Below are 16,792 nucleotides of genomic sequence, written 5' to 3' on the forward strand. Positions count from 1 at the left end.
ATTTTCACCAGGGGGTGTTTGCAATACATTTTGCTATAGATTTCTATACCCCACTATACGAAATTTTCGCTTCATGATGCCAACACCAGAACGGATTGAAATCGTATGGCGAGGGTTCACTGTAGGGCCTATATAAAATTTGGATGTTTTCAATCTGTGGGTGTTAGATAATTGCTCTGGGTTTCTATACCCTTTCTATACAACATTTTCCAATGCCAACATTGTCTTACAATGCCAACATCGGAATGAATTAATGTCATGCCAGGGTCCACTGTACTGGAATTATTTAACTAGTCATAATCCTTAACTGCGGGCATCATGTACTTAACTTAATTAAGTAAACATTTTTCTGATGTGTTCAACCGTTGCACCTCATGCGACTAATAGAATTTATAAAATTGAATAGATACTAGCATATAAGTAAAAATTTGCATTTACATGTATTTCATTGGGTATCCATCAAGGCTACGAGTAGTTAACAAATGGCATTATTGAAGCAGTCAACTTTTTTATCCCTGAATAAAAGCTTTTATTCCAAAGCAGAATATGATATTCTCCAACGGTTTTATTGCAAAGTGGTGGAATTATATCGGTTACATGGTTAAAATGAACTGCCTGAAATCCTTGCAAGTCTCCACAATGGTGAGTAGCGTAGATTTATCTTCTCTCTGTTTGCTTTTGGATTTGCTTGTTTATTAAACTCACCTTAGCTTATGATCTCAGGTTACAAGGTACAGTGACGCTCGTATAACGAAGCTTGTCGACGAGTAATAGAATAAACATACTTAAGCGTGGCTATAACAGCCATCACTGAGGCACACGCTAAAGTATTTAAGGCGTTGACTGTAATGATTGACGTTTCATTATTCTTTTTGTTCTAGTCGCTCGAACGTGTTCATTCGCCATTGTCAACGGTATTGGCGGTTACTTGCTGCACTGGCTTTCTCCACTACATGTGCAGCGTTTGTAAGACCCGCCAAGTAGGCCAAACAATCCTATCATTAACCAAAAGATCCTGCATCTACAAAGGTGAGTTGTACAACTAGCACAAACTTGTTCTACGGTATTAATGAGTAGAACTTGCTAGATGTATATGGCTTACTTAACGTGTTATAATATTTTATTTGCTCGTTAGATAGCCTTCCTTCCAACTGTGCGTCTGTGGCCTACCTCACATCGGGTAGCTATCATAGCCAGATATCTATGTAGATTTGATATTTATCTGATCAAATGAATGCTGAAAGCTTCTGATCATGTAGCCCTCATGTAGATTTGAATCGCTTGTCAAATCAATCAGAACGCACGTAGGCGATTGTTACATTGAGTCTGACTCCTAATTCTTAAGCTATTCACACAGTAATGTCACGTCTTGGCTATCATTTCTCCATGTTTGATTTGCTGCCCTTGGCTATATAGGTGGGGCGCATTTCACTCTGTTACAAGCCCCTCACTGTCCTTCACTACACCTTGCACTATCTTTATGGTATACCCAAATCTCTAGATAATGTACATAACTATACTAACAGTATCCTGTTTTCTCTTTGCTGATATCAGACCGGTTATGCACTAATAAGCCCAGCTATCTTGCAGCACTTGCTATCTGGGTAATTTTATGGCTGCCATATTTAATGTTCTCCCTATCAGTAACTTATCTTACTTCTTTCATTGGCCTTAACCCAGACTGCAATGTTTGATGGAACGATTAGGGGATGCTCGGCAATCGAAACGTGACGGCAAATTTGATTAGCTTTCTAAGGTTCTTACCTAGGTACAGCTCATTGTACCGGGCAGCATTCTTGGGACGGGAGTCCGGCTTCATTAGACTAGGTAATTGTCAACAGAGTAACTTGTCAACAAAGGGTTTCTTCTTGCACATTGCGTATCAGTTCCTTTTGCGCTTGATGTTTTCTACTTGATGTTTCCTACTTATACCATGTGTATCTTTTACCAACATGATATTGTTAGACTAAAGCCACCATGTCTATGTTTGATGTCTTTAATTTTTCATGTATGAATTTGTCTAAAATAGCTCCACACTGAATTCTGTCTCATATTCAAATGATAAGTGCTTTTGATTGAAGACATCAATTATGACTAGCATGTTGTTCAGCACCACCCCCCCTTGCTGAGTGGGCTCCAGGGCAAAGTAATGTTGTGGCTGCTGATCATTTTTAGCATTTTTGATTGTAAGGGTTGTTGAGAGAAAGTTATTAGCAAATAAAGATGGATATCCTAAAGTTTTAAGGCTAATAAGCATTTTTACGGCCAAAAGTTCGCACAACCTTGGAAGTTTTTGCCCTCCAAAAGGCCAATTGTTTGAATCGCTGTCCATATATTTGATTAAATGTTGCCTATCGGGACCTCAGTAGACTTTACCATCTGTTTGTTGAAGAGCTGTGGAGTTATGCTTCCTTTATGTATGGAAATCCACTGGAGGGATAGTGACAGTTTAATTGTTAAGATGTAGTGTGCAGGCAGGTAACTGCTTTTGTACAAGCGCTGGAGTTCATCTTCCTAGCCACCTTGATGTCAATTATGTACTACCTGTGGCAGAGTGATTGTCTAACGCTATTGGACATATTACCAATTAATCAATACCTTGTGGTTATCGGCTGTTGAGTTGAACTAGTGTAGGCTTTGCTAATGACGTCTAGTGCAGCAGATTGTTAAAGATTGCATCATGCTCCATCAGCAGCTGGCTCGGCCAAGTGTGAGTCACCTTGCACAGGGTTTTTACTTTGAACAGGAAGTGTTATTCATTAACATCTTGACAAGAGCTAGTCTATGGGGAGTCTGCACCATAGTCCATCTTGGCAAGAGTGAAGATATTGGAGAATGTGTTGATTAGGTTCTGGAAGTTGTTGGTTTCACCAAATTCATGATTCATAACTTTGTGCAGGAAGTGTCATTAGGGTGTGCGATGAGTCATGGTTTCTTAAAACTTGTGTTTTAGCTAAACCTGATGAAGGTTTGTGGATGTTCCATGTGTAGGGTCATGTTACTGAGATACACATGCTGAGTTCGGATCCAAATCGTGACCCTTGCCTCATAACTTTTAGGAGAAATCCAGTAGTTTTTGCCTCGATGGAGGTGAGGTGTAGGTCGGTAGGACTTATGCGATAGCCGGATTGTGCCGGTCTGTTGACACAGCGTGTGGTGCCTTATCAGCGTAAGCTGTGGCCTGAGATAGTTATTTTAAATGTTGTATCAGTTTTAGGCTATGATACTCAACTGTTTGCCCTATAACAAATCTGCTTGAAATATTCTAACATCTTTATTGGATTTCTTTGATGGCCAATTCTATAGTAATCACCATTTCAGTCGTATATCGCTGAAAGTGACGTATAGAAGATAACTCCCTGTTTGTGGATAGGCTTATGACTAAGCAGCTTACCAACTAGGCCTACTACATGTACCTTTCATGATATATATATATATATATAATTATTTTATATTTGGTACATCTATTATACACCTTAACTTTATGATCAAATTGCTCACATGAATCAGCTTTGTACATGCTATGTTAGTAATTCCCTGTGAACCAGTTTTTATCCATCTTTTCTAGCGGAAAGCTATCTTCTCATAAATATGATATTATAATAACGTCGTTTTTTCTACCTAGTGGTAGCATTACTTTCAGATTGGAGATTTGTGCAGGGCAAAGTCGTAGCACTGGCTGGTTTGTCTGTGTCCATAATTTTTCAGCGCTGATTATCATACCTTTTTGCAAATCTCTGTCAACAACTATGTTATGTAATAAACAATAATTGAGACCTATCCTTAAACTGGGAGTTATCCCTTGCATGCTGGTTTAAAAATGTGCCATCAATCACTTCAGTAATTTAACATGTGAATGTCAGAAAAGTGCAATAGACACGTCTGTTATCTACCTTGTTGTGTTTATCAGACCTCGAAGAACATTTCAGGCAACGTATTTGATAATACATCCTAGAGTTTGTTTTTGAAAACCCAGTCAGCGAGGCCTCTTCAATTTGTACGATTGCTCACTCCAAAAATCGTATGCTTTAATATGGTTATCCCATAAGCAAATCACTTGTAGTCAGAAAATCTCAAAACCTACTTTTTCAAGATATGTTAGCGTAAGAACGTCAAGCTGTGTCACTACAGAAGTGTTCCTATATAGTGTTTAGCTGCTGATGCCCTTAGGTTGTTGTTGATGTTCCTTTATATCTAGAAAGTTGGTTTTGGTCTGATGTAAGAAGGCATCTATTCACTGTTTATTGATTCAGCTGTCTGTAATTCCCTACTTCTGAATGACTTACATACCCCGGTACTTTGGGTGCAGCTGACCTCTTAAATCTGGCATCAACATAATAGTCCTATTATACTGATGCCAATATCAGGACTAAATTGAAAAGGCAAGCTTTGCAGCTGCCTTTCCAGTTGGTAGCTCCAAGTACGAGATTAGCCAATGATGATGCTGTGGTCTTTGAAAGACCTAATACTAGGCGAAATGTCAGTCGTATGTCCTATAAGCATCGTTTTCAAAAATTTATTGCAAAAGCTTTGTGGTGTTAACGATAAAATTGTCTATAAAGATGGCCGACAACAATACAATTACATCACGAAAAAACGAAGGTTTTATTTGGTAGCAATTGCCGTGAAAGGCAATATGCTTACCAAATGTCTAAAGTGCTGACCTTTATCGATCAAATATGTCATAGTCAGTCATTTAGAGAAAGTGTTACCTATATAATCTGTAGTCGAACCTATTTATTTGAAGTTATGATCTTAACTCAAACCAACCAACAAGCTTCGGCTTTGTTGCTAAGATTATTGAACCAGATGATTATACATGAGATTGTGTGGTGATTTGCCTGTTTGTTGTATTCTTGTGAAATGTGGTTCAGTAGATTTGCATATTTCAACATTAAAATCGTTATTTTAGGTGTCTCCAACTTCTCATAATGGCTGGCAAACTTCCAGGAGGTGTGAGTTTGGAATTCATGTCCCAAACAGGGCAAGCTGATGTTACAACTGTTCTATTATATGTGAAAGCTGGACAGAATGGTTCCTCCTATGGAGCATGTCCTTTCTGTCAGACTGCTGTCATGCAGCTCCTTGCCAAGGTATTTCATTTTGCAAGATATGATTTGACGCTAACGAAGCCACGCACTCTGCTGCCAGTAAATCTGCTTGCACACTTGCCAATAATTGGGTTGATTTTGCCAAAAAGCCCCAGTTAACCAAACATTTAGAGCAATGTTTCATATTTTAACCAGACTTGTTGAATGGTCAATTAAAACTTGTATTGCTTGGATCAAACTTTCAGACAGTTTTTCTGATAAAACAATATATCAAGAAATTCTCCAATATATATTATCCAAAGGGTAGGCGTTCTTCAAGGTGCTTTGGGTTCCTTCATAAATGTAGGGGATAGGCAATTCATTACACATGGAATGTTCAGATTTAAGTTCAGTAATTTGTTCCTTGAAGATGTACTTGAAGATCATCTGACTGGACACATATTACTCCTGTTGTAAGGTTCAAGGTCATGCGGTGATCTCCAGTGAATCTAACAGTAAATCGAGAAAATCAACCTTTGCCAATATTCATATGATATCTGGAGCGCAAAAGGCATTCACGCCATTAAACATTTTAAAACAATTTGAACAAAATATTTTTTGTTTACAATATTCGTTACAGTTAGTATGTAAATACTGATTCATTGAAATCATTATTAATAATTTTTTTTAATTTATCAATTTATCGTCAATTAATTGAGCCAATAATACTTTACATATATATATGTTATTTTCATAAAAGTGTGAAACATTCTTTTTATAATATACATGGATTCTCGAGGAATTTTTTTGGCTGATGTTCAGCTCACTTTAGCGACTGTATCGTCTTTATAAGAGTTACGGTGAACACAGTGCAATGAGATTTTCTGTTGCTGTCCTTTTGGACTTGACACTGTAGATCCTTTAAATTGTTTTAATGAAATGAGCCAGTGTTTATGATATAAATTTGATGGATAAACAAACCTTCAAAATATAGTCATTGGCTTACATCACGTCACAGAAATGGATGTAAATCAGGTCAATATAATTAACCTGATGAAATTTTCAAGATCAACCCTGTCAGGAACATGTAGCGCGTAGAGAAAAACCAGCTGAGAAATGCCAATTTGTTGGAGTCAACGAGAAGTTGTAGCCATGCATGGCTCATTTATAAGGAAAACTAAGACTTTAAATTATAAGGACACAATTTTAATGCGTAATTTCGAAATTTTTCAATTATAGTCATGCTCCTTTGATGTTCATTAACGTGCAGACTGAGATATCAGAGTTATTTTAAGAAAATTAATTTAGTGAATTGAACCACCCGACAAATACAGTAAACCCTAAGTTTTTCAGGGCTCACCTTTTCGCAGTTTCAGTATTTTGTGGTTGAAAAATATTCATTAAAAGTAAAAGACAATTTATCAAAAAAGCATTAAAACTTTAAATATATAAAATATACTATATAAAATGCATAATTCTCTCTCTGACCAAGGGAGATTCCTCCATATGCATCCATGCTAGCAGCAGTCAGCTAGCAGCTATTTTCATGCTGTTATACGGTTTTACAACCACAAGTTAACCACAAGTACGCATCTTCAGACCAGATTAAGTCCAAACTTAGGACAAACTACGTAGTACCTGTATTCTCAGGCTTAAATACTGGAACCGAAGTTGAAGTATAAACTGAAAGTCAATCAAGATAAATTAAATTTACTTATAGGATATAAGTACATGTTTAAAAAGCAATTCAAGTGTTCTGGTGTTAAAATTTCAGCTCTTACGTATACTTAGAAAAGTTAGTTTGTATTTCATAGATGTTTACTTATCGCGAGGAACACCAGTCGGTCCCCATTAACTGTGAAAAGTTAGTTATTACTATGCTGCGATTTTATATTTTAAAAATCTCAAGTTTTTCAGAAGAATTTTGGTCGTTTATAAAAGCATATGACTTGTTTTAGTAAAAGGACAAGAGGACTTCGTGCCAGGGCAATTTTTCTGAATTCAATTATTAGCCAGCCATGAGTTTCTGTTTATAAATGTTAATGGATACAGTTATTGACTTCAGCAACTCTTAACTGCCATAAAATGAAACCACCGTATGTCCCCACCTATAAGCCTATCTTGCGTGTAAGCCCTAATTGAGGGGATATACAGTAGCTTTTGCATCAGTTTCAAAAAAGTCGTGAGACTAGGAGGTTGTAGGTGGAGAGAAATAACAAGAAAAAGGTCATGAGTTCTTATATGCAACATGCTACATAGTGTTAGTATCACATAATTGGTTAGTACATAGTAGGAAGGAAGACAAATCCAGTGAGCGTAAAAGAAAACTGCCAACAAGTGTACGGTATAAACAAGTTTGTGTTATGGCTGTTCTATAAGGTCGCAACATAGTTGTACTTGTTTGTTTACCGAATTGCATGACTTCATGAGAGCATAAGCATGAGACTAGAGCTATTCTCTCTAATTATCATGTTTTCCCCGGTTAAAAAGCGTATTGCACTTGACGAAGACGGAAGTAGGGCCTCTAGAAGAACCCTTTGACTGAGCAAACACGAATGTTGACATGGCTATTGATAAAAATTGAACTGCATGTTAACATGACTATGAATCAGTTCAGTGCTTCTGAAAGGCCTATTAGCTAAAATAGGGATTTTATTAAATACGCAACGTGTGAATTGACTAGCATTCTTACTCATTCTTTTGTTTGAACAGTTTTATCATTGATGGTAGTCAATTTGTTCCTCAGTACAATGCGCTAGCTAGCATGTTACTTTGTACAGTAGAACCGTGTGATACAACGTTAATCCGTTCTGGGGTTGGAATCGTGAAATGAAATTGGCGTATGACAGCGCCTCTTCATACCAATGCTTTTTGTTGCTTCTATTTTGAAGAAATACTTATGTAGAGAAGCCCGTTTTTGGCGACTGCTCAAAATATTGATGAAATGATCCGTGTACTTGTTATTAACACTGTCTATGAGACGACTTGAGAGAATTTTTTCTCAGTTTTTTGTGCAATAAGTCTCGAAAGGTTTTCAAACCAACTGATAGCTTTCCTCATTTCTGCTGATGACGTCTGTTCCACCATCAATCTAATTTCTTTTTATTTCCCGCTCCGTTATTACAGTAACCATCTTTTTGCATCATTTTATCATTACTAACAGCTTGAGGATTGATGGCTAGGGAATTAAAGTTTCCTATAAGCACTAAAAATCACCACATACTGTGATACTGTAAACACGATGGAGCCTTCTGATGATTCTTCACCTAGCTAATTGCTATCTAGTTAATAATTAGCTCATGATTTATGGCACGCATGATGACACTGTGTTGCGGGCAAGTTGAGTTACCTGCTGTGAAGTGTTTCAATGACATTCCCACGATGGCTTCTTCCTGTAAAAAACTACACTGTCGCTAATTATTGACCCCCACAAGTCACATAAATAGCGATGCAGTCTTGTCAGGCTAAGCAGCATTGGAATATTAGCCATTATCCCATTCGGAAGTGCAGAAATTGAAATACAAATGACTGAAGTGTAAAAATGTTTTGAATGGAATCGCCTGCACGATATTCTAATGCGCATCATTCGTTCATCCATCGTCCCCAAGCATGAAACATTTGATAAAGTTTTGATAAATATTTGCAAAACTCGCTCAACTTGCTCATTTTTGCCGTTTCCATGATGCGGAGATCCCATGTTTTTTTCCATGATGCATGTTTCCCATGTTTTGCAGATTGGCTCAAATTTACGTGGCTTGAAAACATGTCTCAGTACCATGGATATTGGTGTCTCACAATGTAGCTTGTTGCAAATTATAATCCATGTAAAAACGCTTTTGTTTCATATTTACCTTCTTTATTCCTTATTTACCATATTTATTTTCAGTATAACTGGAATTCTTGGTTTTGTTTCTAAATTAATCGCTATTTGCAATGTCTATTGTTAATAAAATATATGCCTCTCTGTTTTATCACCTTGTAGGCTGATTTAACTTATGTCAGCTACAGGATCAAGACTGTCGATCTACGAAATCCTCCAGATGAGTTTAAACTCTTCTCCAACAGAGTTCCCTTCCTCAAGTATGGTGACAGCATCAACATTACTGACATGGACGAATTTCTCAACTTTTTCGACTCCATCTGGTCTGAGCATCGCATAGAGTAAGTTAAGAATACCTGCCTATCTTATAATCATAGTTCGGTGTGATGCCTGTAGATGCCGACCATTATTTTCAACACATTTTTTCATTCCAAAGACGATTTGGTTGAATTTTAAAGGAATTTTCCCATTGTAAATATTTTTCATGGGTTTCATTAATAGATAAAAGTTAGAGGCATCTTTATACTGCATTTTTGTACAATAAACTGGATATTGAAAGAGAAGATTATATGTAAAGTGCACTGAATTTTAACAGGGTAGGTCAGGTTGGGTAATGTATCGCTGTTTCTCTAGGAACTCGTAGCGTGGAATTGTGGAAATAGCTGTACCACTTGTGCCTGCTTTTCGAATCATGATGGGATGAACGCACTACCAAAATCAATTTTGTTTTTGTTTTTTGAGGCAAAACAAAAACAAGAATTGTATCTCCAATCTGCTTGACCATCCAGTACATTCCTACTTCAACAAAAAAACTACTACACTTTATACCAGACTCCAACACCTTTCCCATTTACATTATATAACAGTGTTATGCAAAAACAGCTTTTTCATTCAATACAGGCAATTTATTTTAATATCTTTTGTTTTTGTCTCATTGTCTAATTTGCTTTAAACAGCCTGGTGTAAGCGAAGTTATTATCTATCCATCCACAAAGTACAGTCAGTATTTCGTAACATAAACCACAAGCAATGCTGAGTGTAAAGAGTGACATTGAAAATTGTGTGTAATTCACCAATTATAAACACTGTTAATATATCCAGAGTTTTGAAGAGTCACTTTTGCTTGGCCTGTTGCGATCATGCAAAATTGAGCACATTTTTAATATAAGCACATTCAACGCATCCACCAAATAAATGATCATTTATCATTATTCCTAGCAATATTAATACATCGTTGTTATTTTCATAAAACTGCGTATTATATGTTATGATAAATTTTCAAGGCTTTTTTTTTCTCATAAGATAACCTGTTTCGCACTATTACGAATTTTACTACATTTTTTGTATATAAGTATATATGTTTAATAACTTCTATTCCATCACCTAATCTGAGTTTACATTTTGGCCATAAATAAAATTTTGTTAACTAAATCTCTAAGCACCCTCCTCCTCTTTAACGGTAACCAATTTTGTTATTTTTGTCTCTTTTATAATTTCATAATTAGTTGGGCTCTATTGAAATACTCTGGATTTTTTAGCATATTGCTGTCTTGTGGTTGGTTTGGTGGACACATTGCAATAAGCAGAGTCCCATTAGATTAGTTATAGTTTGAGTAGTTTGATATTCAGACCATAAGATGATCAATCAACTTTACTTTCAAAGAAACTTGTGAGAAAATAATATATTTTTCTAGTCAGGTTATATAGTAAACGTAAGAGATTTTATTCCACGTTTTAGAGTTGTTGCATTCTGTAGTATGATTAAGTAGTCTTAAATTATGAAATTCGTGTTAAAATGTGGATACATTGAGAATCCCAAAGCTTGTTTGGGTACAACTGACATTTTTCATCATGTACTTGTACCTCCGATGGTGCATGGGGATAACCTTTTTAGTATTGGAGGAGGTTTAAATATGGTCTCGAAAACACAGCAGTAATAGTGAAAAATAAAAGTTAAAATTGATTTCATTCATAATAAATTTACTAAATTAATAATATGACCTTCGATCAAAGGCTCCGGAAAAAGTTGTATTTTAAAGAGTTGGCGTTACATCCGCAGTTTCAGATCAATTTTGTTTTCAGGTTTAGATTTTATGTGGATTAACCGCGTAAATACGTATCCATACATCAACAATATATTACTGTCTCCATGCTTCAGAAGTCATCCTTTCGTAAAATTCTTCCATGCTCGCAAATTCGCAAAACTGAAATTTTGATTTTTGGAAGGAAGGTTTCTCGGTGTCATATATATTCTTTAAAAAATAGGTCCTTCAAAATTATAATACTTCAACTTTCGTATGTGGTATCGGGCTTGTATTAAATTAATTACCATGTTTTATTATTGCTACCGTGATTGTTCAAAAAATGATTACTACACATCTTCAATGTGGCAGTAATCAATGTTAAGTAACTCTCTCTAAAGAATGGCTTCATGCAGCGATTTATGATCAGAAGAAGTTGTAAATCTCAGCAGTGTAATAGTCCCATTAGCCTATTAGGACAATTGAATTAATGAAAATTGACTACCAGCAATTCTCTCTGACCGAATGAAAACCCTTCTGCAAATAGTTCTTACAAAGAAAAACGACCCATATATGACAGTTTTTTTTTAAGAACAAAAATGTACCGACAGTTTAGTGTAGGTGTTCAGTGACTGTTTCGATATACTGATGTTCAGTTGCTTCAAAGTCTACATGATAAAACCTGTTCACCTATTTGGTTACAGTATTTCATCACCAAAACAAAATCTATGTCTTTGGTTGGTTATTTTTGGCTACCTCATTGCTCTACTATTATTCTGTTCATGTTTTACTTTTACCCTAGGACAAAGAGATCCGGAGCTCTTGCTGTCATTCGAGACTTATTCTCCAAGTTTTGCTTCTTCATCAAGGGTGTTACCAATTCGTCAGCAGCACTCGTCAGAGAGCTAGTGAAGATCGATCGTTTTCTTGAAAATGTTTCGACACCGTTCATGGATGGAAAGTCGTTAACTCATGTCGACTGTCTGCTGTTACCGAAACTGCAGCACATTAGAGTTGCTGCTAAAGTTTACAGGGGTGGGTTACTCCTAGGTATATTAGAATCGCAGTTATCATTATCTTATATGCTAGATACAGTGATGCATCTGCGTATGAGGTATTACCAGCGTGACTCGATTCTAAACTGACCTTGACATATTAACTGAAATAGGGTTTTATGAGTTGAAAATTAAATACAGTGGAACCTCTACTTACGGAATTCATTCGTTCGGGAAAACGTTTCATAAGTAAAAAAGAATTTTACTGCATAAATGCCCTAATCCGTTCCAAGCCCAACAAAACTCGGGCGTAACTTTTGTAATAATGATAAACACATGTTATGATTAAAATCCATGAAACATACATGTTGTAATTATATATTAAACAAGAGATTTGCATGGAAAAAAGAAAGAACCAGGAAATAACAAATGACAACTACGAATGTATGTTTGCTTGTCTTTGATGTGGGCCATATAGACAAGGCAAAGCGAAGATTGCTGAGCTGGGTGTTGCATTGTTGTCTTGGAGTTGATTTGCTCAGAATAGCTGTTTTTACCAACGTAAATAGAAAGATATATTTACATTGACACAAACTGCAAAACTATGTCGTCACACAGAAAACCCAGAACTTGAATTGCTAGTAACTAAAGTTGTCCTACTCGGTGTGTAATAATATAATGAACGAAAAAGAAACGCTTGTCAGTTAGTGATTTTCACGAGCAAATGAAACTGTGAGATATGTTTTATGTTGCACATATGGAATGCGAATGCGTCAAGATATGAAACAAACAGGCTAAAATACAAAAGGCTTTTCCTATCGAGAAACGTCTCAAATCAAAGCAAATTTTCTACCAAGACACGTTTCATAACTTGAAACTGTCACATGCAGAATCTGTCGTAATTAAAGGTTCCACTGTATACTACCATCTCTAAGGTTTAGCTCAAAAATTGGGTTGCTGTTTACATAGGTACAAGTATGTAAACTTTACATAATTTTATCCCTCCAGACTTTGTTCTGTTTTTATTTGGATAGTTTACGTGATATATTTGGGTCAGCAAACCATCCAGTTATATTGATAAGTCAGATGTATTCACCATTCTATTGTATTATTGTAGACTTTGACATCCCGATGGACCTAAAACACCTCTGGCGCTATCTTCATTCCGGTTATGCAAACAAAATATTCAGAACATCTACACCTTCCAATCAAGAAATCGTCCATTTCTGGTCTGAGTATACCGGAGTGCCACGTCTATCGGCAGCTGATCGGAAAAAATATTCTGTGAAGACGGAGCCTGTGTTCTGTTTGGAAGTTCCAGATGAAGTCAAACCTGCTCTTCCAGAAGTACCTGTTTCTTTGGAACATGCTGAACAGGCAGAAGAACAACAAAAGACGGAGGAAATCGAAGAACCGTCTGCAAGTGTGGCTGAATACGCCGAGGTAGAGAACAATCATGTGGAAGAAACTAGTCACTTAGCAGAAACGAATGAGGCAACGGAGACAAGCCAATTTGAGGAAACTAGCAAAGCTGAGATCGCGGAGGTCCCCCCTGCTTTAGAGAGTCATGACTACGAGGCTATTCCGGATCCTGTCTCTAATGGAAACATTCCGGAAACCAGTCAAGTTGAGGAAACTAACAAAGTTGAGAGCGCGGAGGACACCCCTGCTTTAGAAAGCCATGACTACGAGGCTATTCCGGATCCTGGTTGTAATGGAGACTCTTCAAGTCCAGAAGTTTCTCTGGAGAAGTTACAAGTCGATGAGAGTGAGAACGTGACTGATAAAACTGAAATTTTAACCGGAATGTCTGAGACAAAAGCTGTGGACCAGAATTCTGATGCCGAAGAGCCGAAAGAACGATCAAGCGAGATCCCTAATACAACTAAACATGTAACTTTTGGAAGTGGTGAGGAGGTGATTCCCGATGCCAATTGATCATAGATTATCAGATTTAGGCAGGGCCATTTGGCTTGATTTTATGCAATATTCTTATACCGATTGCTGTTTAAAGTATTTCATCTTTTGTGAAAAAGGAGTTTTTTATCCAATTGACAGTGTCTTATTTATTCATATACCTTCCTAAGAATGGTGTTTTTATATTTTCAATAAACTTGTGTGCTTGCATCTTGTAGCACTCTCCTTACCAATTTGCTGGCTTGGCTTGGTCAACTTTTGGCCAGTCATCCTTTAATGGGTTTGATTGCTTGTCCAGTCGACAACCAGTAATTACTGCATCCTTTGTCAATGAATTTTTCAGTTGAAAAAAATGTTTTCATGTTTTCTTTAAACTATCTTACCAATACCTGAAACCTCTATATGTCCAATATGTCTATGCCTAATCTTCTGTCCACCTGAAACCTCTATATGTCCAATATGTCTATGCCTAATCTTCTGTCCACCTGAAACCTCTATATGTCCAATATGTCTATGCCTAATCTTCTGTCCAAGTTACTTTGACTGTTAGACTAATTTTTTCGCTGCTGATAAAAACAATTTTCTGCTGTCGTTGAACTGCTGTGTGCAAGTTGAAGACTATCATGAATAGTAATATTTTAAAGGATTGGTCGGTTTGTGCATTACTAGCTGATCATCATGATGACCTTGATTTGTACCCAAGTCTTTTCCAGATTCTAATCCCTTCACATTTATGACCATAAAAGGAAGGGTGTTGTTGTAGTTGGACAAGCATGCTGCCTCTTGATAGTTCAAACCTCAATTTGTTACAAGCATTGCAGCTGCTCAGCACTCCTGTCATAATGAGATAGTCTAATAAATTTATTTAGTCTTGTTTCTAAGATTAACCATGAAGTTTAAGCAGGAAGATCGAGTGCATTCTATGCTTTGACACTGACTGAACACTAGTTTATTAGTGTGTGTATAAAAACTACTCTGTATTGTTACCAATTGCTTTGTCATGATTGGCTGGCTGATTTTCAAAGAATATATTTTAGGACGCAAACCAAAAATACTGAATAAATGCAGTTTGGCATATAATAGAAACTTGGGTGATTTAAAATGAGATAATGCCATTGCGAATAAAAATTGCTTCTTGGATAAACTGCAGTTTATATTAAGTGTTGTAATAAAATTATTTTTATAACCTTCAAGGATGAAAGGTTTTGCTCGTATTTGATGTCTCGATGTGCCTATGGAGCAACTTTTTTATTTTGCCTCCACTGTGTTTTGGTCTGTAGATAGAAGGCCAGTAGAAAGTTGTTTCCATCTCTCCTTTCTACATATTGACAATTGAAACTGAATCTAGCTACAAACTAATAAATTCAAACTTTGCCAGTTATTGAAGCGCAACTGAAGACACACTTTTTGACATTTAGAAAAAAGTCATGACATTTTATAGCTTGCATGAGTTATTCAGTTACAACATTGTACTACGTTGTTTAGAGAGAATGCATGAATTTTGAAATCGTTTTGTCTTCTTTCTGTTCCATGGTTGACTGGAAACATACGATTGCTTGGGATTGCTTCACAATGATATTTTTTTTGACACTAGCTGGATACCCAGCGTTGCGCACGTAATACAAAAGTTTTTGTACAGGAATTTTACTTTTAATCAAGTTCAAAATCAACATTTACCATTCTAACTTTTAAATGATGCTGTTTGTTTATTTCTTGTGTACCATGCTATTTCTGTTTACTTCTGTTTACTGTGTTAATTTCTGTGTAATTCATACTGTACCGGTTGTAGTGCCTATTAGGCCCTACATATCTATAATGATTGCAATAGTCATGTTGGTTATATGAGTTTACGCATTTTTCTTCACCTATGTTCATTCATTTTTCTTATGGTATGGCGTCAGGGATTTTTTTATAGTATGGGTTTACGCATAACGCTAGCCGCAGTGTTTAACGTGAAGCCATGAAAGCCTATTCCAAGCATTGCTCAAATTTGTTCCATGGTATAGCCAGTTGGACAGTGCAGTGTATTGGGTAATGGATGTCCGCAGAACTGGAGGTTGTGAGTTCAAATCCAGTTCGCAGCGGATTTCTCATTCTAAAACTTTATAGCCATAGCTGGACAAACGGAAGTACAGACAGATTGATGGACAAACATTGATATTTATATAGATAGAATGTAGGCCGACCGCTATTTTGAAACTCGGCTATTCACACTTGGCTACTATTTGTTGTTCTAATCGCTATGGGAACTAATCGTCTAGACTGTCAGGCCCCTCCACCTCATGCCATTTCCTCCCGACACAGTTCCAGTAGCGCTGAAATCCTCTCACATTAGAGTAATAAAACACTCATAACCCGCCATTGAGATTAGGTCCCTTTAGACCAAGCCAACTACATAAAAGAAATAATATTTATTACATCTTTGTTCCCTGAGGAGTTAGCAGATGTCCCGCAGTTGTACTGAAATAAATGTTTGTCAGGCTTCTTTCATGTGCTGTTTTCTTATACTAATAAGGAAGGCATCTGAACTAGTTACCCAGAGGTACTCCTAAATCCTGAATACAAGCAGTAGTTTGAATAAATAAATGATTCTGACAGAGTCATGAATCAATTCTTTTGAGGCAATATTACTTGTTTATGTTTGACTAGGTAAATTTGTTTAAATTTATCATTACAGTTAACTCTCGTCATACGACATTAATTCATTCCAGTGTTAGTATCGTAAGGCGGAAATTTCAAATAGAGGGGTGTCGAAACCCATAGTAATAATCTAATGCAAACATCCCTGTAAAATTCAAAAGATTTTATATACGTACTGTACATATTAAAACATTGTAACAAAATAATATGTTAACCTTGGCAACCATAGCTACTTACGGTAACTTTGATGTATTTGCTGATTATGATCTGCAATAAAATGTATTATTAAAATGTACTACGTATGGTACGTATCTTAGAGAGTTCATTCCTTCGAGACAGATGTATAACATAAACATTGTATTTAACTCA

At 36.4% G+C, this 16,792-nt stretch overlaps 2 protein-coding genes across 2 annotated transcripts in view; both read left to right on the top strand.

Annotated features, from left to right (window-relative positions):
• LOC137404365 (transcription initiation factor TFIID subunit 10-like) overlaps positions 1-16,792 on the top strand; it is a 36,784-nt gene that overhangs the window by 5,808 nt on the left and 14,184 nt on the right. The gene's annotated exons all lie outside the window — the stretch shown is intronic.
• On the top strand, positions 907-13,993 carry LOC137403980 (chloride intracellular channel Clic-like). Its single transcript, XM_068090131.1, has 5 exons — positions 907-1,029; positions 4,913-5,093; positions 9,013-9,191; positions 11,674-11,906; positions 12,984-13,993. Exons 2-5 carry the CDS (start codon positions 4,932-4,934, stop codon positions 13,802-13,804), a joined length of 1,395 nt encoding a protein of 464 aa, XP_067946232.1. The 5' UTR covers positions 907-1,029; positions 4,913-4,931; the 3' UTR covers positions 13,805-13,993.

This window comes from Watersipora subatra, chromosome 9 (genome assembly GCF_963576615.1).
Source record: "Watersipora subatra chromosome 9, tzWatSuba1.1, whole genome shotgun sequence".
NCBI lineage: Eukaryota > Metazoa > Bryozoa > Gymnolaemata > Cheilostomatida > Watersiporidae > Watersipora > Watersipora subatra.

What these genes read in the sequence shown, in the direction of transcription:
- LOC137403980 (XM_068090131.1), top strand. Translation starts at nt 4,932, where the DNA reads ATGGCTGGCAAACTTCCAGGAGGTGTGAGTTTGGAATTCATGTCCCAA. An exon ending in TCATGCAGCTCCTTGCCAAG is followed by an intron (nt 5,094 to 9,012) that starts GTATTTCATTTT and finishes ATCACCTTGTAG; the next exon opens with GCTGATTTAACTTATGTCAG. An exon ending in TGGTCTGAGCATCGCATAGA is followed by an intron (nt 9,192 to 11,673) that starts GTAAGTTAAGAA and finishes CTTTTACCCTAG; the next exon opens with GACAAAGAGATCCGGAGCTC.